This window comes from Archocentrus centrarchus, chromosome 9, assembly GCF_007364275.1.
Source record: "Archocentrus centrarchus isolate MPI-CPG fArcCen1 chromosome 9, fArcCen1, whole genome shotgun sequence".
NCBI lineage: Eukaryota > Metazoa > Chordata > Actinopteri > Cichliformes > Cichlidae > Archocentrus > Archocentrus centrarchus.
In genome coordinates, this window is record NC_044354.1 from 23,334,259 (window position 1) to 23,355,503 (window position 21,245).

The 21,245-nt window shown below is 40.3% G+C and overlaps 2 protein-coding genes across 4 annotated transcripts; one reads left to right on the top strand and one right to left on the bottom strand.

Moving 5' to 3' along the window:
- Nucleotides 1–1,515: 1,515 nt before the first annotated feature.
- mlec (malectin) lies at nt 1,516–11,683 on the top strand. 3 transcript variants are annotated; one of them, XM_030738082.1, is made up of 6 exons: nt 1,516–1,787; nt 2,116–2,407; nt 2,892–3,070; nt 3,375–3,551; nt 6,622–6,679; nt 6,827–11,683. In XM_030738082.1, the coding sequence occupies exons 2-6, from the start codon at nt 2,206–2,208 to the stop codon at nt 7,069–7,071; spliced, it is 861 nt and encodes a 286-aa protein (XP_030593942.1). In that variant the 5' UTR covers nt 1,516–1,787; nt 2,116–2,205; the 3' UTR covers nt 7,072–11,683. The 3 variants fall into 3 exon arrangements, with proteins under 3 accessions (XP_030593942.1, XP_030593941.1, XP_030593943.1); XM_030738081.1 differs by having other exon boundaries at nt 1,518–1,787; nt 2,187–2,407; XM_030738083.1 differs by lacking the exons at nt 1,516–1,787; nt 2,116–2,407 and adding an exon at nt 2,560–2,623.
- A 7,454-nt stretch (nt 11,684–19,137) lies between these two features.
- Nucleotides 19,138–21,179, bottom strand: LOC115786360 (uncharacterized). The gene is made up of 3 exons (XM_030738483.1): nt 20,704–21,179; nt 19,729–19,873; nt 19,138–19,601 (listed from the first exon to the last, which is right to left on the bottom strand). The coding sequence occupies exons 1-3, from the start codon at nt 21,119–21,121 to the stop codon at nt 19,256–19,258; spliced, it is 909 nt and encodes a 302-aa protein (XP_030594343.1). The 5' UTR covers nt 21,122–21,179; the 3' UTR covers nt 19,138–19,255.
- Nucleotides 21,180–21,245: the final 66 nt, after the last annotated feature.

The window sequence follows — 21,245 nt, forward strand, 5'->3', positions numbered from 1 at the left end:
ATTACACTGTCAGAAATGTGTGAAATTATATGATAGTTCTTTGCAAAGGATACTGATTACATTTTGATTGTGAATTTTGTACTTATGGGTAATTAGATCTGACCAACTGTAAATGTTGAATCTGCAAAATGCATTTAATTTGAAGTGAAAAATGAATATTTGTGGAACTTATATAATGTTGCAAATTTTATTTATAATATATCATTTTTGAGAAATCCAAAAGCATTCAGACTAGATGTTTTTATTAAGTTAGTAAAAATCCCCATGCAAGCCTATTCATTAACGACCATATTCAGAGTACTGTGACCCAACCCTATGCGCAGTATAAAAGCAAGCAAAAAAAAAAAAAACTTAAAAGGGCACATTTGTATAACACTTAGGCTGCATGTTCAGTGCCAGATAAAGTTTCATGCAAAAATAACCGAAGACTGAGGCAGGCAGTCCAACACCCACGGTGTAACTGCACAACTATCAAGTCTGTGATTGTCTTCTGGAGCAAAACATGTTGCCGAGACCTGCGTGCATGTGTAGCAGCAGTAAGCCGAAAGTAACAAAGTAACAAACGTTTAAGTACTTCATGGAGAAATTATGGCCCTGCAGGTGTGTGCTGCAACACTACATTCAATACTGGTCCAACTAGAGCAGAGGATATTTAGCAGGTTAAAAACAAACAAAAAAAGACAGTCGTGAAAAACCTGTCATCTGTGGCGATTGGCTGTTGCCATAGCAACTATCTTCATTCATCTCTTTCTGGTCAATTCTCAGGTGCGACGTGCGCGCGCAGAGGGCTCTGTGTGCGCGTTGCGTTGGACCTTCCCAATTGGCTGAGTCCGTACTGGGAAAACGGGGGCGTGACTTCTTAAAGAACACGTGTTGTATGAGACGATAGTTCAGTTCATAGGATTTTGTTTTTTTTAACTACAGTAATTACGTGTTGAATATTTCTTACCTTTTGCTCTTCAGAGTAAGTAGAGCTGTTAGATTTATTAACAGCAGTTACAGCCGCCCCTCGGGCGACTGAAGGTTAAACCGATGGCCAAAGAACACTTTAACAAAATGCAAACAGAGAATAAGAGAAGAAAGCCTGTCTTTAACATAATGGTAGTTTCATTAGCGTTAAGAAGGTTTAATATCCTTGTTTATGCGTCATGGTCACTTCCTCACACTCTTCTGAATATCAGTCTGGCTCAGTCATGTGAATGCGGCCGGGGTTGATAACCGTTTGGTACTCTGCTGCCTTAAGGCTTAACTCGGGGCATGAAATTTTCAAATCCCTAACTTGACGTGGAAAAAACGGTTACTCTGCCCGTTTTTGTTAAAGGTGCATAATTTTTCCAGCCCTCAAAAAGTCATTTCCTATCATATAAAAGTGAATTAATACCTTTGTGTGTGCGTGTGTGTTTAAACAAAGAAGGATGTGATTGGTCTGCGGTATATGAAACGTGTTTGACAGTCCGGGAAGCCGTTTAGCAGCAGGGTGATGTGATTGGACAGAGTGTTTGTCACTCACCGGAAATGTAAGGTTAGGTAGCGCTGCTCCGCCTCCTGCAAACTGCCAGCAGCTGCAGCTAGCTGCAGCAGCAGCGGCGGAGCAGCAAATGCTCATTCGGATGCACACATTGAATGAAAGTCGGTGTAGGAGGCTGGGGCCAGCAGCAAGTAACAATATCTGCACTAAGTGAAGTTATCGCACAGTGTAGACTATAGGCACCCGGTCACACAGCGCCAGCGGAGACGCGCTCATACGTTGACAAAACGCAGGTTGGAGATATTTGTGCCAGGGGAAGGTAAGCTTAGCTGGGCTCTCATTCACGAAGAATTTCTGGTTAGACAGGTTAGCTAGCTAGCTAGCCTCGCTAACTAACCAACGTTACTCCTTGCTGATTTCTTATTATCTTGTTTGGCCAGCGGATGCAGAGGTGGTATGTTATCAATATGTCACCGTGAAACAAGAATAATTGTTTACGACTTAATTGATATTTTCCGGATATGTGTACAAAAAAAAATGCTACTGCCGGTACTGTTAACGTTAGCATACTGGCTACCTTAAAGATATCGTGTTTCGTGTCATCGAGACGAACTCGCTACCTCCTGACACTGTCTATCCCTGCGCAGCTTAATGTTACTTGTGGATGGGTTCGTGCCACATGCGGGCAGATACCGACGCTGATTGTCTGTGTGTCCAGGAGCAGGCGGTGTGAGGTGATGCAGCGGGTCACGGCGCAGCTCGCCGCCGGGCTGGTCGCAGCGGTGCTGTTGCTGCTGTCCGAACAGTCCTGGGCAGATGGCGGGGGCCCCAGCCTCTCTGAACGGGTTATCTGGGCTGTAAATGCCGGGGGCGACGCGCATGTAGATGTACATGGGATTCACTACAAAAAGGACCCACTGGAAGGGAAAATTGGTAAAGGTGAGTGGACGTTATTAACTGTTAAGATACTGCGCTTCACCTTTTAAGGTGCTGCTGAGAGTGACATTGTGAAGGTAGAAGGTGCTCCTCGGAGGTAAAACGAGCATTTCCTGCAGAAACCTCTGCATGTTCTGGCTTCCGCAAGTAACTCCAAACTTATGAGGAGTCAGCATAGACGATTACAGCCCCGCCCCACTCGCTGTGTAGAGGAAGCAGGTACTGATGTGATAAGCGTGACTGGAGAAGCATTTTTGGTTCAATTTTGAGGCAAAAAATTTTGAATCTTGAATTTTTCGAGGCACAACAGTCCTGTTATGTCATTAAATGTAGAGAAAGCTTGTGGGATTTTGCAGTGTGCTCCTTTGGTTGACTTGCAGTATAATATTTCCAGCGTTGCTGCTGTCAAGCAGCTCAGGTTGTCGTGAGTGCACACTGAGCCTTATGTTTTTTTTGTTTTTTTTTTTGTTTTTTTATCCATTTGTAGCGTCTAATTATGGGATGCGCCTGCCAATACTGCGCTCCAATCAAGAAGACCAGATTTTGTACCAAACCGAGCGCTACAACGAAGACACCTTTGGATATGACGTCCCCATTCGTGAAGAAGGAGACTATATACTAGTTATGAAGTATGCAGAGGTTTACTTTGCTCAGTCACAGCAAAAGGTAATGCAGTTAAAGAGTCAGTCATATTATTTCATAATAATAAGTGCATTTAATAGAGAGAGATAATCCACACAGTAACCATTTTTATTAAAAAATAATAATAATGCTCATGTCTACTGTGTAAGGAACATCATAAACTCACCTTTAATCCACATTTTCCTGTACTCCATGAGTTGTCAGTGTCCTCTGTTAAAGGCATAGTGTGTGTGTGTGTGTGTGTGTGTGTGAGAGAGAGAGAGAGAGAGAGAGAGAGAACAGACGAGAATCAGCTGTTAATCATTACTGATTCAGGAATGTTTTCTAGGTGTTCGATGTTCGTCTAAATGGCCACGTGGTGGTGAAGGACCTGGATATTTTTGATCGAGTGGGTCACAGTACTGCCCATGATGAGATCGTCCCCTTCTCTATTAGACGAGGCAAGCTGAGCGTGCAGGGAGAGGTGTCCACCTTCAATGGCAAGCTCACTGTGGAGTTTGTAAAGGTGAGTTCTGTTCTGTTGAATTATCTGAGAAATTTCTCTTTGCCTTTTTTGTGCACACGTTTTCCTTTATTTCTGAGGTGACACAGATGCATTTAAAACTTCTTTTTTTTTTCCCTTGAGAATTTAGATATGATCAAGTTATTTGGAAGTCTTTATTTCATGAGCTTAAAATGCTTTTAACCCCCAAAGGGTGCCAAAAAAGTGGCAACCTAGCTTTTTATTATTTTTCTGTTTTTCTCATAGTGTTCATTATAAGACAGCAATAAGCTATGTGCAATAGTCAGAGGTTGGGAGAACAGCTAGTACTCATTTTTAATATTAAAATAACTTATACCAGTAGATCTATCCATAAACCTAACTACTTGTGTGTCATGGGTGCCAATACCCCTGACATAAAACTGAAAGAACATTTGCATAATGAACTCCTTTGTGAAAGTGTCTCTTGATAGCCAGTTGGTGTGTGGGCTCTGAAGCTGACTGATAACTATCAAATATCTTGTTGGCCTTTTTAGGGCCGAGTGAACTTAATGTGGCATATTTTTCTGTGCAGACTTTCCTACTCCAGAGAGTTCCCTAATATTTTGACCGTAAAAGCTAAATGAATTAGTGGTGGTGGTGGCTGGAGGGGGGGGGGGGGGGGCTCTGCTGAATGTGCTTGTCATTTGATACTGCAGGTTCTCCTGTCTCACTAACACGTACACAGTAAAGAAGCAGGTTGACGTGTAATATGACTTTACAACAACTATTAGAGCTGTGCAGCTAAAAAGCAAAACGCCCCTTGCTTCATTTAAGTTTGGTTGCTATCCCTTTCAAGGTTTGCTCACCTGCTCCCAAACAATGTTTATGGGTGGGGTAGCAGAACTTCTTGTTAAGAACTGAAAAGTGCAATCAAAGCCTTTGAAAAGAAGTCAACAGGTCGTTTTTTGTTTGTTTTTCCTTATCCCTGATTTCACTGCAGCTTGCTTAATAGACTAATATATTCTGTATATTAAACTATATATTACATTATGTTATCTATTGTCTTAGACCAATAATATGTTACAAGCAAACTAAAATGAAAGCTCTCTGTAGATCGCTGACAGTGATACCAGCAGGTGGTTAAATTCAAATTGGCAGCAGAAGAACAGTATTACTAACAGTGTGGCATGTCTGTGGTTTCCATTTGTTGATGTCATAAATGTAATGGCCCATTTCACATTTGTTTCCATGATTTTGAGTTGAGTCACTTCTAGATCCATTTTCCCACACGAGCTCTGGAAAAAGATCAGGAGAATAACATTGAGACATTATCTGAAGCCTTCCTTTCCAACATGTAGTGCACAACAGGACTGGTTTGTTTAGTTTAGGCCAGAGTGTTGTCTGAGTGGAGTATGCAGGATACAAGATGACCACTCATTGGCTGTGCATTCTTTGGACTTTACCCTGCAGGTATTCTCACATTGACCCAGTTGATCAGTTTTGCATTCTACATGTATCTCTGTGGGTAATGTCTCGGAAAGTTAGGGGTGTGAAAATGGCTAGATTTTTGTTTTGTTTTGTTTTTTTTAATTGTAACAGGAACAAATTTCACCAAGAAATTTGGTTTTCCATTTAGTTTGTTAAAAGGAAAACCAAATTTCACCAAGAAATTTGGTTTTCCTTTTAACAAATTTAAATGTCATGATTTAAAACAAAAAATTGTTGATGCTTTCCAGGTTCACATCTTGACTGTCATTAACTTCTGTCTCTTCCTGCCAGCTCAATAGGCTGCCATCAGTGACTGCACCTGGTGTTTTCGGCAGAGGATTGCTCTTATCACTCCTGACTTCACAAAGCTTGTTGCTTTCATTGGCACCATTTATACCCCCCCAAAACAGATTTGTCTACCCACAAAACATCTCCATAGTGTCTTTAAACTTTCCAAGCTTATTTTCTTCTGAATAGGTCAAGATGTGCACCTTGTACCATGTTTTGGGGGTTTTTTTGTTTGTTTTTTTTATATCTTAAATCTCTTTCATGCTCCTGTCAACAGTGGAATTTCACAGGGAATTTCCCCAGTAATGTGTTCCAATAAGTGTTTTTCATTGGGAAGATAAGTTTGCTGATGGCGTGACTAGAAGGCTTTAAAATGGTGGTTTAGTCAGCAGTCTTTTGTGTGTGTTGTGGGGGAGAGAGATAGCAAATTAGTGCTACTTAAGTAGGTCAAAATTTATTTATATATATATATTATATGAGAGAGAGAGAGAGGTAATTCTTCACCTTATTTTCACATTATTTTCACATTTTAATCTCATCAAGCATCCCCTCCATTGCGTATGCAGCAGCAGTATTGTTAGTAATGTTTGTCCTCATCATCCAGCATGCTCTTCTTCAGACTTTTAACATAAACTTGTATATCACACTGCAGTTTGCCTTCTCCTTGCTATTATTAAAGCACCATTTAATTTGACATTTCTTCTGTTAATAACAAATTATACATACAATAACTGACTGGCAAAACTGTAATGTGCAATTTGGGGAGGCGTGGCTACCTGACCAAAATTAAGTCAGTCAGGTTGTGGTTCTGTTGCTGTAGAATACTCTGTGCAGTGCCCTCATTTAAAATGTGCTTAGTTAGTTGCACTTTAAATTGGAATTGTCTTGTCACCATTTGACGCCACACTTATTAACTTGGCGTACAATTTCATCACAATTATACGCAGTTCAGTAGCTACTAGCAAATGTTGATCAACAGGCTGTAGCTATAGAGAAACTATAGCTTTAGGATTTTCCTTTAAGCTCTGAGGTCTAACGAATAAAAGCAAGCAGCCTGTTTGTAGGACATGCGACTGTATGCTAAATTTGTAAAGTGGCATACTTCAGAAAGTGTCTGCAGTGACCTCCATCTTCTTTTTTTGTGGACCACTGGCCCTCTTTGGATTTTTCCTATCTAAAAAAGATTTTCCCCAGATCAACTCTACTTGATCATAAAGTGTGATACATTTTACACCACAAACTAAGTTAGAAGGCAATATGGAAACTCAGACCTTTTGAGAGTAAATATGGTTACACATTTTGCTTACATTTGACTTTGTTGAATCTGCTGTTTCAGGGTTATTATGACAACCCCAAGGTCTGCGCTCTCTACGTAATGAAAGGGACACTAGAAGGTGAGTCCTGAGATTGTTAAACATATTGTTCAGCACTTTGCAATAAAACTAAGTATGCTTAGTGAATGATTTTGACTCAGGTGGGTCAGGATCCTTCTCTGTGTTGCTTGTGTGCTCTCCCTGAGCTTTCTCCTCCATCTTTAACAGATGTACCAAAGCTTCAGCCTCACCCCGGCTTAGAGAAGCATGAGGAGGAGGAGGAAGAAGAGGAAGATAGTGAAGGAGGCGAGGAAGGTGGGAAGAAAAAGGCCTCAAAAGGTTCTCATCACAGGGTCCAGTCAGGCCCCCGAACACCAAACCCATACGCAGCTGACAACAGCAGCCTAATGTTTCCCATCCTTGTTGCATTCGGGGTGTTCATCCCCACACTGTTCTGCCTCTGCCGGCTGTGAGCTAAAACTATCGGCGGGGGGAGACATCAGGAGGATAAGATGGATGTGGGACTGTGAAGAAAGAGAGGGGGAGGATGGAGGGGGGGAGGGGAAGGTGTTGAGGTAATAACAGCAGCACAGGTAAAAGCATACACAAAAGAGAGGGCTTGGAGAAAATCAGGACAAGGAAGGACAAAAAAAGACAACTTCTGGAAGAGGTATTGCAAGACGAAGCAGATGCCGTAAGAATGGCGGGGAAAAAAGGAGATGTAGGGAGTGTATGCCGTGCGCATCTCTGTGAATGTGTTTTGCATCCACCTCTGCTGACCCTTTGAACAGTGTTACCAATTCCAAGCCTGTCTTCACAGGCTGAAAACACATTTTCACAGCGAAGAGATGCTCAGGAGTGATTGGTCCGAGCCGATTTTTGTAAACTAAAAGCATTGCTTTTTATGGGGCGCAGCAAGAGGGCACTCCTGCTCAGCATCTGGCCAGATATATTACCTTCGAATTGGAAATGGTACTGCTCAGAAATTGATAAAATAGAACCGAAATCTTTAAGACAGTTGTCATCTGAGAGGCAACTGCCAAGATGGAAAATTTTTGTATCTTTCTGTTCTAGTTGGTCCTTTTTGTTGACGTGCCACCATCTACCTGCCATGTTGAAATATCGGGGAAATTCTTTGCAAACCGGCTCTGTGTCTGGTGGGCTCACTTGCTGTCTACGTCGCCTTGCCTTTACGTAAATATAGGTTGGGTTTCAGAAATGTGTCTACGTACAGTGATGAAAGTCTTTGGTATTGTTCCACCAAATACTAATTCAGGGCCATCAAAGTGTCCTCAACTATGATCACAAATTATAAGACCCTGTTGGATTTTGTTTCCCCCAAGGATGGATTCATTTTTAAGAGTCATACATTCAGCCTTTAAACAGTCGTTTGCTTCAGTGAGAGACGTCATATTCATATTTAGTGAGAGGCAAAGTTTATGCTGTGAAATTCTCGAGTCAGGATATCGCCGTATTTTGTGACATTTGCCTTTTTCTGTTCATTCACTAGTGCATGCCTGCCTTTTTTGTTTCACCAAAGAATGCTTTTTTTTTTTTTTTTTTTTTTTCTTTTTTTTCTAAATGTGTTGTTTTATTAGAAAACTACAAACATGGTGGCCTGTGTAATTTGAATTTTATATCGATGTCCAAAATTAACTTTAAAAAATGTGAGTTGTTGACTCTGAAGGAATCTTAAATGATCATAACAGGCCAGTATTTAATATTAGTATTCTAAATGATTAAAAATCAGTACCCCCTCTATACGCTTGTCATATGTCCTCCAAGTCGCTCTTTGTATACCAGATGTTTTGTCCTCTAAGAGGTGAGAAAGCACAACATTGATATCAGTAAAGAACCAACTGTGTACCAGATATTATATGTGAACCTTTATTCAGTTCTCCCAGTTTTCTCTTGTCTTTTTCCATTCTGTTGTATTCCAATGTTTCAATGTTGCCTGTACCTTTGTGTTATTACATTGTGAATTTTCCGTGGGGGTTACATATTCCGGTTCTTGAGTTGGGGACAAAATGACATCTGTGAGCCTTTTCCCCACCCCTGCATAGCCATGTTGTCAGCGTCCGCTTTGACTGTGGTCACAGCTTTTGGACAAAGATATTCTTCTTAGCTTTCCATACAGACTGAAAAGAAACTTTGTTCTTCTGTTTTGGTGGAGTTGTTGTGAAGTCTCCTGTTAATGTATCTCATTACTTCCCTTAAGTGCTTAGCTCTACTCTGAGGATGATTTTGTAACTTTGCCTGTTTCACTAATGCGTCTTAAATAACCCCCGCCACCCACTCATCCACCCACTCGCTCCTCCTTTTCCTTCATTGACCAGTATTGCTGTTGCCATAAGCAGTACTTGAAAAGCGGTTGATAATTCAGGCATTGTGGATGCTTCCTCACTCCTCGATTCTCCTTCCCATTGTGATTGATAGTGGTCAAGAATTTGGTGCCAGAAAATATTTTGTCAGTTGTTGGCAATTGTGGGTTCTTTTGTTTCTTTTAAATGTTGTAAACTCGACTCTTATTTCATACAGACTGGTGAGAAATGGAAGGACAAACCAGCAGAGTGTTTCAGTGTGCCTTGGCACTGATTCAGGTCTCTGAAGCTCTACCACTCTTTGAAAAGGTTATTCCTATTTTTGGTGCTTTGACGCTGATGATGGAGAGCGCTGAGATATATGTAAATTTGATAATTAGGCTGACATGTTTGTTTTCGCTTGCCGTTTTAAATCTTACTTGAAGTTTACTTGTTTCTTCACTTTATTTTGGTTAGGTTAGGTTAAGACAGCCAAACTACCTGGCTGGGTTTCCTAAGAGATTCGTGTTAATAACCTTCAAAAAATGGTCACGTCTTTAAGGAAGAGCCCAAACACCCTTCAAATGAAGCTCTTTTCCACTGTTTGTATCCACAGTCTCATTCTTTTGGTTGAGGTCATGGCCATAGGTGAGGCTGGAAACTTAGATCAACAGATAACTTGACAACTTTACTGTCCAGCTCTGTTTACCATGACAGATCAGTACAGTATCCACATAATTGCAGACGCTGCAGTGATGTGAGTCTCCCGCTCCCTCCTTTCCTCTCTCATGAACAAGAGCGCGATACTTAAGCTCCTTGTTGCAGATCCTCGTTCCAGACCAGGAGTAGGCACGCCACCCTTTTCCAACCATGGCCTCGGACTTGGAGGTGCTAATTTTCTTCCTAGCCATTTCACACTCAGCTCAAACTGTTCATTTTTCAGCAATTTATTACAGTTGTGCATTGTAGTGTAGTATTTGCATAGTCACAAAAAAAAAAGAACGAAGGGCACGAAGATGGCCACTCGGAGCCTTGCATTCACCTCTTGAAGGGGAGATATAACACCAGCTTCAGGGGGCCAAGTGGACACAAGCCATCCCATCCAAATGCCCCTCAAGTATAATAAAAAAAACAAACAAAAAAAAAAGGTATCTCTGTATATGTTGGGTTCAGCTATTTTTCCTTTCATTTGTCACCAATCTGTATAAGCGCCTTTCTTCTGAAAAGATGCAAAATGTTCATTTAATCCAGCACCAAAGTCACCATATTCTGCTCCTCTGCAAGTCTACACAGTCGCGTTTGTATATAAGGTACAAGATCACACTTCTTGTTGTGTGATGAGGGGTTTTTTTTGTTTGTTTGTTTTTTTGTTTTTCTAATTAATTTTTGGGGTTGTAGCTGAGGTGAGGGTTGTTTGTTTTGGTTTTTTTTCTTATGAAGAAGACTTTGTGGCCTTTCTTCTGGGGAGGAATGGTTTTTGGTACAGAATATAAAACTTCTAACAGGCAGCGAGATGAACTGTCTGTCAGACAAATGAGATTATCTCTGAATATATGGGATCTTCCATTGTGTTAGATGTAATTTAAATCAGAGTGGGGCTGACCTGGAGATATTTTATAATACGCTTGGATTTGTTTGAAATTTTAATTTTTTTTTCCTCAGGATCTGTTTTAGTTTGACTTTTTAAAACGTGATATTTTATTGGTGTGACATTTTGCACTGCCTCATGTATTTTAAAATGTCATTTTTGTGTGTCTGTGTGTGTGCGTGCGCATGTGTCTTTGTTGCCTTGAATTATTGAATACAAATGCGCTTTACCATCATTCGCCTTGAGGTGGCTCTTTTGTTGGCTTATGTCAAAATAGCCTTTTTTTTTTTTGTTTGTTTCCTTCTCTGTAAAACACTTTTTCAGGGCTAGATTTTCATTCCACAGGAAGGACACTTTTGGTGTAAGGGACATATGTCAGAAGAATTAAAATATGTATAAAGTCTGTCTTTAACCTCCACTCACCCTGGAGCAAAGCCAGTCCCCCCCAAAAAAGGAAAGGGTTGCAAAAAACTGTAATAAATGTATGGCCACAACTTGTTTCAAGCAGTCTGATCATATCCTCCTTTTCAGACCTCCTGTTGTAGGTCTCACAGTTAAATGAACTGTAGTGGAATGAAGACCTGCTCTGTTTTGTTTTTTTTCTTTTCCACATGAGAACCAAAGAATTGCAGTCATTCCATCCAATTTGTTAATCGGAGTCCTAACGGAACGCAAAATAATCACTTCTCCCTTCCTTTCTTTCACCTGGGGAAAAACAGTAATTAAACCAAGGTGCCATGTCTTGTCATCACATTTGTTGACACCATGCTATGATACCCGTCTTGTTTAAAAATACCAAGAGTCATTTGAATTGCTCTGTAACTATTGTAAAATTGTTTCTTGGCATGTTGTTTTCTTTCTTTGTTTTGTTGTTTTTAAACAACTGGACATGTGAGATCAATTTAAACTGAAACAAATTTGAACAGCAGAACATCAGCCAACTTGCCCCGTTGTCCAGGCACCAGCCCAGTAAATTTGAACAACAGAGTCTGCTGCCATGAATGTGTATGTGTGAGATAGGGAGTGTGCAAGTTCAATCTTATACACACGTTTGGTAAATAACTGCTCTTCTGAGGGTTGTAAGCAACAGCAGGTGGACTGAGAAACTGTATGTGAGACCCCTGATCTTCTGCCTCAGATGTGGCATATATGGGAACTGCTGATAAATGCTGTCTTTTTAATAAATGTGCTATTTTATCAGAATGTGTTGCTGCTGTTCTTCCACCCAAACATTGAGAGTTTGCGCATGATTTTTAAGGTTAGTTCTGTGTTAAGTTTAATTTGTTTTAGGACAAGTAATTTGCTTTTTTTTGTTTTAATTCCGAGACATCAAAAGTGTGAAGTATGTTGGAAATACAGTACTGTGGAAAAGTCCTGAGCCACCCCTCATTTCTTTATATTTTCCTTTCAAGGAGCCAGATCTATCTTTGTGTCTTTCATTTTGTGGGCTTGAGCAGTAGTTCTTGAGGGTTTCTGAAGGCATGTTTTTCTTTGGATATTCTGTTTTCCGTTTATTTTCAGAGGACTATATTCTATTAAGCTACTTAACACTGACCTATGAATCATTCAAGCATAAAGGTACCTAACTCAAAGCATCAACCAGTGTTGTCTACACATAAGACAACTTGGCTAAAAAAACCATCTTAAATGTTGTATTTAGGCACTTTGTTTTTGTAACAGGTTGCTAGTAACACATTTCTTCCCATTTCTTTGGGCAATTCTATGAAATGCCAAACATAAGTTTGGCATAAAATAGTATTTATGTAGTAACTGTGCACCAATGAGGTGATTCCCAGAAAGCTATTAACTGAAAACCTGGCATATTTCAGTCTGGTGTGCGGTGTGTTCTTAAACAAGTTGAGGAAACTGTACAAGTAGAGAACAAAAGAAATTGCTATCTACAACAGATGAAAGTCATGTGTAAGAAATCTAGTGAGCTCTTTGCTGAAAAGTCCAAAGACCTCACACAGAACCTGAGAGATCCATCTGGCCCTTTAGTTGATCTATCTACTGATCATAAATGGTCTCAGTAGAAAAAAGCCACTCTTAAGGGAAACTGGGAGAAAAGGCAGAGGTATGCCAAATTACACAAGAGCTAGACTGAAAATCTGTGGCAACCAGTCTGATGGAGTAATGAATCCCAATTTTACATTTTTGGTTCAAATTTCAGTAAGTGAGGAGAGAGGTACAACAGCGAGTGTCTACAGTCAACTCTAACCATGGTGGAGGCTCAGTCATGGTTTGGGGCTGCATTTCACTCAGTGGTGTTGGAGATCTTGTCAAAATTGACAGAATTGTGAATGTAGAAAAGTACCATCAGATTTTGATTATGCCGTACTGGGGTGAAAGTAGTTTTAAATTATTGCCGGAACTATGACAAAAACCGTGTGTGTGTATATATATATATATGTATGTATATATAATATATCAATATTTTACTTTACTGTTGCCTACTTGTATAAGGTAGAAATTAGAAGCACTTGACAATGTGGAATATATTTTTTTCAGTTGTTAAGGAATGTTTGCACACACTGTATACTCAACACAACTGATGACCACCTCCACGCATTCTGGCTCTGTTCACCAATACAAAACTTCTGGAAATAAATAATTATCAAACTTTCTCAAGCCTCAATCCCCTCGGCAGCCACTGTGTTTTGGAGGTAAATGCACTCTCGTGAAGCGTAAATGAAATCTCCGGTCATAAGCAGTGTTTTCACGCTGTGCTGTGTTGTTGAAATTGAGCAGAATAACATGAAACACAATTAGTTCATCTCTCTTTGCTTTTGATTGGGATATTTTGTAACAAGCAGACAGACATTAAACGTAGCGGTGAACGTTTTAAAGGCTGGCCGTTGACAAAATACTAGAGCCCTGAGGGGAGAGACACTAGAGGATTGAGGCTCCAGCATAGCATGAACAGTTCAGAAACATTTGAAATGAGAAAAAAGCTATTTAACTGATTAAGTCGTGTTTTTACTACTTATTGCTAGCGGATCTATTCTGACCCAAAGTACAGCCATGAGTGGTTTCTGAATGACGGCTTTGCAGCAGACAGCTGCCCCCCCCTCTTGCAGGTACTGCGTACCGGCTCAGAATCTTTTAGTGGTATGCAGTACCGGACCATACCAGCTTACTTTCACCCCCGGGTACCATCTGGAAAGCATCTGATTGGCAGCAGCTTCATATTTCAGCATGATGATGATCCCAAACACACTGCTAATACAGTAAAAGCATACAATGGAACATTATCGGTCACGGATTGGCCTCCCCAGAGCCCGGACCTCAACATTATTGAAGCAGTTTGGGATCATCTTGACAGAGAACAGAACAAAAGGCAGCCAACATCCAAAGAAGAGCTTGTTCTTCAAGAAGCCTGGAGAACTGTTCCTGAAGACTACTTAAAGAAATTACAAGAATGCTGCTTAAGAGAGTTCAGGCTGTGTTCAATAATAAAGGCAGTCATACCAAATATTAACTTTCAAGCTGAATAGAATCGTACAAACTGTTTTTGCCTTATATACTGTATTTCCGTGTAGTGTATGCTTGTACATGTTTCAATAAATCACTGCACCTATTTCCCATCTTCCCCACAAAATATATAGAAATGAGAGGTGACTCATGACTTTTGCACAGTATTGTATGTACCTTTGTTGATGCATGAATACCTTACAATATTATTATTATATAATTAATGGCCTATTACACATACACGGTCTGTATGTTATCTGATAGGTAACAGTGTAAAAACTTGCTATGGGAAAGGTCATCACATAACAGCTCCAAATCTGTATTATTATTATTAAACTCTGGCCAAGATGTGCAGTAGTACAGAAACATCAAAATTTAAAAGGGGGAAAGAAACAAATCTAGAAAGTCTAAAACATTGAATTCAATGCAGATGATAATTTAAAATTATCTTGACTTCATTTTGCAAGATCATTCCCTTTATAGTTGGCTGATTCTAAGCAGAAGCAGCCACATGTTTAAATTACCTTTGTTAAATTGCTTTAGGAAAGATAGAAGTATATGTAATGTATGTTCTATCGCTTAATTTGCTACATACCACAGGCTTTTAAGGTGGCAGTAATTTAACCATTACTTAAAAAGGCATCTCTTGACCAGCTGTCTTAACTAATTATAGGCCAATTTCCAAACTTCCTTTTTGAAAGAGTAGTTGTAAAACAGCTAACTGATCATCTGCAGAGGAACGGTTTATCTGAAGAGTTTCAGTCAGGTTTCAGAATTCATCACAGCATTAGTGAAGGTTACAAATGATCTTCTTACAGCCTCTGAAGTGGACTCATCTCTGTACTTGTTCTGTTGGACCTCAGTGCAGCTTTTGATACTGTTGACCATAACATTTTATTACAGAGATTAGAGCATGCAATAGGTATTAAAGGTACTGCACTGCAGTGGTTTGAATCACATCTATCTAATAGACTCCAATTCATTTGTGTAAACGGGGAGTCTTCTTCACACACTAAGGTTAATCATGGAGTTCCACAGGGTTCTGTACTAGGACCAATTCTTATACATAATTCCCTTAGGCAGTATTATTGGAAAGCATTGCATACATTTTCAGAGCTATGCACATGATGCCCGGCTTTATCTATCCATGAAGCCAGATGACACACACCAATTACTTAAACTGCAGGAATCTCTTGAAGACATAAAGGCCTGAATGATGTCTAATTTTGAGCTTCTAAATTCAGATAAAACTGGGGTTATTGTACTCTGCCCTAAAAATCTTAAAACCACAGTGTCTAACCAGATACTCACAATAACCCTGTGAGGAACCTTGAATTCATTTTTGAGCAGGATATGTCCTTCCATGCACATATCAAACAAATATGTACAACTGCTTTTTTGCATTTGCACAGTATTTCTAAAATTCAAAACATCCTGTCTCAGAGTGATGCTGAAAAGCTTGTTTATGCATTTATGCATGATGCACTGAGTGTTTCTTCTTCACTCACCTCTTTTCACTCTCTGTGTGATTATAGACCACTCTGCATTTAAACATTATTTACTATTAATCTCTGGCTCTCTTCCACGGTGTCTTTTATCCTGTCTCACCCCCCTCACCCCCAACCATCTGCCCCTCCCTGAGCCTGGTTCTTCTAGAGGTTTCTTCCTGTTAAAAGGGAGATTTTCCTTTCCACTGTCACCAAGTGCTTGCTCTCATAGGGGGTCATTTGATTTTTTTGCTCTGTATTATTGTAGGGTCTTTACCTTACAAGCATCTTGAGGCAATTGTTGTGATTTGGCACTATATCCTTCTGATATCCCACTGATTTTTGTCCTCTGTAGTGGACATTACATTTTCATGCACATCTTTTGAGTTTTTCAAGAAACTAAAATAAATCCAGTTGTACTCTAAAGAGGACATCCTGGGCTTTCTGGGAATATTTCTTGTGACAGGGTGGCATGTTGGGAACCTTATTTTTCAAAATGGCTGACCTTGCAGGAAGCACATTTTATGGAAAGAGGAGAAATAAGTTAAATATTGCTGCTTTTTTGTTATTTTCTTCATGGTTATCATATATGGTAAATGGTAAATGGACTAGTTCTTATATAGCGCTTTTCTTATCAGATATGAGCACTCAAAGCGCTTACACAACACGAGTTGTGTAAGCGCTTTATATGAGTTTGTTTGTAAAGATTTCAGGAAGAGTATTTTCCATTTTAAAAGCAGTTAAATCATTTATGTTTTGAAATGATGGGCTTTGAATAAATGTCAATTGTAATGGACATCAGGACCATCTTTATGCACTTTGATACCTAATCCTTGTAGGCAACAGGACAGAGGCAGAGGATTCTGCACAAGATAGTACAAAAGTACAAGATTTTGCACCATCCACTAGGGTTGCCTACTCATACTACAGGGGACTGTTTGCCTTCTGGTATACAGTCCACCAAATCAACCCCTATAAGGCCATCGCAAAGCCATCCTGGCAATTTCTGCAGTCCCAGCTGGAGGCAGGCAAATCTGCAGTTACCCTGGCAGCAATTGAGCCAGTCCATGTTGGTCATTCAGCACTCAGTAGGGATGAATCATCTCTGATCTCACAGTTTCTTAAAGGTACCCAAAGACTTACAGTGTGGACCCTCAGTTTCCCCCCACTGAACCCCATAGTCCTTGATGCTCTTTGCTCCCCTCAAGGATGCTGATTTGAAATTGGTTTCCCTCAAAACAGCTTTCCTGCCATAACATGTGCCACGAGCATTAGCGCATGTTGCATGCTCTTGTCAGTTCACAAGGGTTACTGCAGGGTTTTTTGCTGGAACGATTGAGGGTTATCCTTCAGCCTAACTCTGCTTTACTATCCAAGTTCCACCTGTCTCAATCTCTCAAGCTATGGTCACTTGCCACTAGTGGCTTAGACTAGAAGGAAGCTCTGCACCAGGCTTCTATGTGCCCTGGCTGGGTTTTGAGTGTATCAAGCGCACTCATACTTTTAGGAAGACAGACCTGCTTTTTGTCTGCTTTAACCCTGGTGTCTTTGGCAGACCCTTGTCATAGGCCATTCAGCAGGCGTATGCATTTTTGGGTACTCTCATCCCATCCAAAGTATGGGTTCCAATCAAACTTCAAGCAGGGACTTCACACCAGCACAGCTGTTTTATAGATAAGCTGTGGGGCTTAGCCCTGCAAGCCGGAATGCCTTAAATTAGTATCCACATGTCCTGACTAATAGGGGGTGCAAAATCCATCTAGAATACGATATCACACATTCTGTTGCCCTGTGGTTGTTTTTATTTTGTATTGTTGGTTAATGACCATAATTAGTTAAATCGTTCAATTCAGCTGTTTGTTTTGTATGAAGATCGTCTCGTTGTCCACTACAGTGGACATGCTGAAAAAAGGTAATTAAAAATAAATTTGAAAAAGTCTATATTGTGAGATGTTTCTTTGACCCCAAGGATGTAGGAAATTAGAAAAAGAAATTTGATGACACTTATTTTTCTTGGGTCCCAGGAGGATAGAATTAAATTGAACTGAACTGAATTGAATTGTGATTACAAATACTTTTTGAATGTTGCATGTACCTAAGTAAGGTAAAGAAACATCCATTTAAATAAAATATATTAGTGGATGAGCCTACAGCTGAGCAGACAGTAGTGTGGTGTCTTCACCTTAAGTTGCTCACTAATTTGCTAACTTCCCACCAATGTATTTGACTATGAACTGATCATTTTAACTTCTCAAGCAAGATCACTAATTTACTTTACACATAAAAATAATATGGGCCAGAAAATCAGTTTTTACTGCCTAAACATCAACATTGGCTTAAAGTCCAGTACCAGCCAGGCTGTAGCTTAAATATCTTAACCTTAAAGTGCCCGTGTTATTGTAACACTTAGTGCTTTGTTCAATGAAATAAAATTAAGAACAAGTTTTCCCTAGCATTGATATATTGACCTTAATTTACTACATTTACTTATTTATTGTTGTCTTGCATATGCAGTTTTTTAATCTTTTTAATTACTGCCGCAGAGAGGATGCTAAACTGCATTTCACTGTTTTAACATTGTTCTTAGCATTGTTTTTTTTAACAGTGACAATAAAAACACTATTCACTAAAACGCTATTCGCTATTACATTATAATTCAAAATATATATATTTCACAAATGATAATTGTCTCTCAGATAGTGATGGCTACTCACTGGCTAAAGCCTTTGGCCAGTTTATTGTTATTCAGATTAAAGGTAACAGCTTTTGAGTGTGCCTAACCCCCTACTGGCAAACTGACCCAGAGGGTACGTGGGGTTACATGCATTTAATGATACAAATCCTCAAAATAGTCTAAAGGCTAATGAATGAACAAATCTGAGACTGCATACCTCCACCAAGGCTGAAAATTCCAACCACACCAGGGACTTCTGAATCTGATTTAGACGGTCATATTCCTTCAGTATTTTTATTCAATTAGATATATATTTGGAGACAGTCCAAAAAAAAATCTTGGCTCCAGATCTGGATTGACCCCAAAAAATTAAGTTCCAAGCTGGGCAAAGCACCACTTCAGGTTTAAGTTGGCAGATGAACAAAGACAATACTATTGTCTACATTGTGTCTAGATTTTTATTAATGGCTGATATATTGTGTAGCCAATAAATTATTTTATGGTCAGTCCAACCACGTAAGCAAAGCACAGAAATAAAAATTTACAATGAGTCCTTTTTTTTTTATGTTTCTTCAGAAGTCATGTTCTGGGTAAACAGATGAAAAGCAAACACATAATTATCTTCTTTCAGTTTTTATCAGTTTCTGAAGTACTATAGAAAAGTGTTACAGGGACCAAGAGTCTAACGGTGTTTCCTCACAAATCAACAGAATAGTTACGGCTCAGTTCAGCCTGGTCGAAGAACATGTGCGAGCCCTTTGTTTGTCCAGGTGTTGTTTTTTTCTACTTTTTCCCACCAACTGTGAAAACTTCTTTAAATAGAAGCACAAAGCAGATTAATGTGTATCTAAAGGAGGACAGCAGCTGAACAAAGTAGACTGAGGGGACCGTACATTTTGTCATGAGCCACCGCTAGACTGCATTTTATAATCAGAAAATTACACAATAAACTTACAGTATGTCATATTTACAATTTACATATTTACATATATATATAGTTTGCAAAAGATTTAACCTATAAATTAATAATTTTGACATTGAAGTGCATCCTTTTGAGTTTTGTTTGTCATCAGCTGGTAAAACCAGTGGACAGATGAAATGTTACCATGCAAACACAGTCAGGTCTCATTGTTAACCTCATCCAAAGAAAAGAGCCATGAAAGGTGTGTGTGTGATGTGAACGCCACCAGCTTCACATGACACCTCAGTGCCAGCCTGACTACAACCCAGGACCAAGCCCAGGTCCAGAGGAGAAAGCGTGCTGGTGAGCCCACTCCCCAACACATTGGCATCGGTGTCCTTAGGAGCCATTCCAGTGGGGTTTTCACCCGGAGGATCTCCGTTGGAGAAAAGTACCGCACGCCGCATGTTTGTCAAGCTGGGGCCTCGTCCAGCACCACCCACCACCTCTTGCACACTGTGGAAAAGGAATAGCAGGTCCACTCTAAGGTCCACGGTGTCACCCCGTGACCCCAGACTGTACCTAAAGGTGGCAAGAGACAAAATGTGTCACAAATAAAGCCAGTGATTCCCAGTTCAGTGATATTATTGTGTCTTGGCTAAAATTGTGTGAAAACGCTGAAAGTAAATTTTTCAGTTTGAGCCTGTACCTCGTAGGAAGCTTGTGCTTCGCCATGGATGGAAGCACAGGGCGGATGTCCAGATGTCGCGGGTTGGAAAGCTGAAGGTGAAGCTCAGCTCGTGCAACTGTTAATGATAAAATCTCCCCAGTGAGGACAAACTCCGTGCCTGTATCTGGTGAGGCGGAGAAGAGGCAGTTAAGAGTCTGTCAGAGTCACGGTACAGCATTTCATGTCACAGAGAAGCACATTCACTCGTGTCAGGCTCCACCACAGAGGTGATGTTTTCACTCCTAATGCCCTGTTAATGAGCCAGCAGGATGTCTCAACAATTATTGAAGGGGACATTAAGCCAGCTAAGACTCATTTGTGTGCAGATAACATAGTCCTCCCTACAGCTACATTATTCAAGCCATTATCCTCCCCCAAACTGCCATTCTGTCTTTTCTTCACTGCTACTGAAAAGTGATATTTTCCAGGGGAAAAGCCTGCAGTGTCATTCTTTCAGTGTGCCTATTCTGTGTGTTGCTGATTTGTGTTATTCATCATGTTTCTCTTGCTTCATTTTCTGCTAAATTAGGTACTGATTCATCCTTATAATTTATTCGCTTATTTCATTTCTCATTAGATCCATTCAGAACGGTTTAATGAGCAAAGCTTCTCTTTTCCCCTGATTAATGTGCCACGCAACTTTTTAATGCCGGAAATATTAAAATGACTAAAATTCCAAATCTAACAAGCATGTTCAAAAAGGAATTTAAGTCTAAATCTTAAGTGTCGTGTGCTGGTTAGGGGGCCATCTTAAAAGCTGATGCTTACAGATGTGAAGCACCCGTTCCCGTGGTTACCACACAGCTAGTTTTGTAGAATTAACCACATGGATGATCTTTTTTTTTTTTTTTTCCTTTTCTCCAAACAGGATCAACCCACCTCAACAAATTTGGCTTTAACAGTTCAGACACTGAGTTAAAGTGACGACTTTAGATTGGATGCACTTTTTCTTACCTCCTCTCGTGCGCCCTTGAATTCCTTTCAGCCTTCTGCAGTTTACTCCTTCTTGACAGCAGCGGTAGACGCCTCGGATAAACTTGAAAAGAGCTTTTCCTGGGAAAACCAAACCACGCGAAGCTCTCGGAGAAAAGGACCGTATACGGAGCTGCAAAGGTATTCCACTATCCACATGGGCTTCTCGTGTGTTCTCCAGCCAAGGCGCTTCCAGTTCCGCGCACCTCTCCCGGTGCGTGTCCGCCATCCCGCGCCGCCACCGGCCCGCGCGTAAAGTTGCTTCATATGATTCATCTGCAGTTTTCGGCAACTGTGACAGAAGCTTCAGCGTGCCCACTGCGCGACCAAATACTCCACAGTAACTTATCGTCATTAAAAGAAGTAATGAAGTAATCCGCGTCCAGTTTGAAGAGGCCATGGTGAAATCCTAAATCCTGGCCTGTGGGTTTTCAGCGACGAGCAGGCAGTTCCTCCTGTGATGCCAACTCCCCAAACCCCGTGGCGAGTTTGGGCCCCTTGCTATATACCTCACTGACAATGGG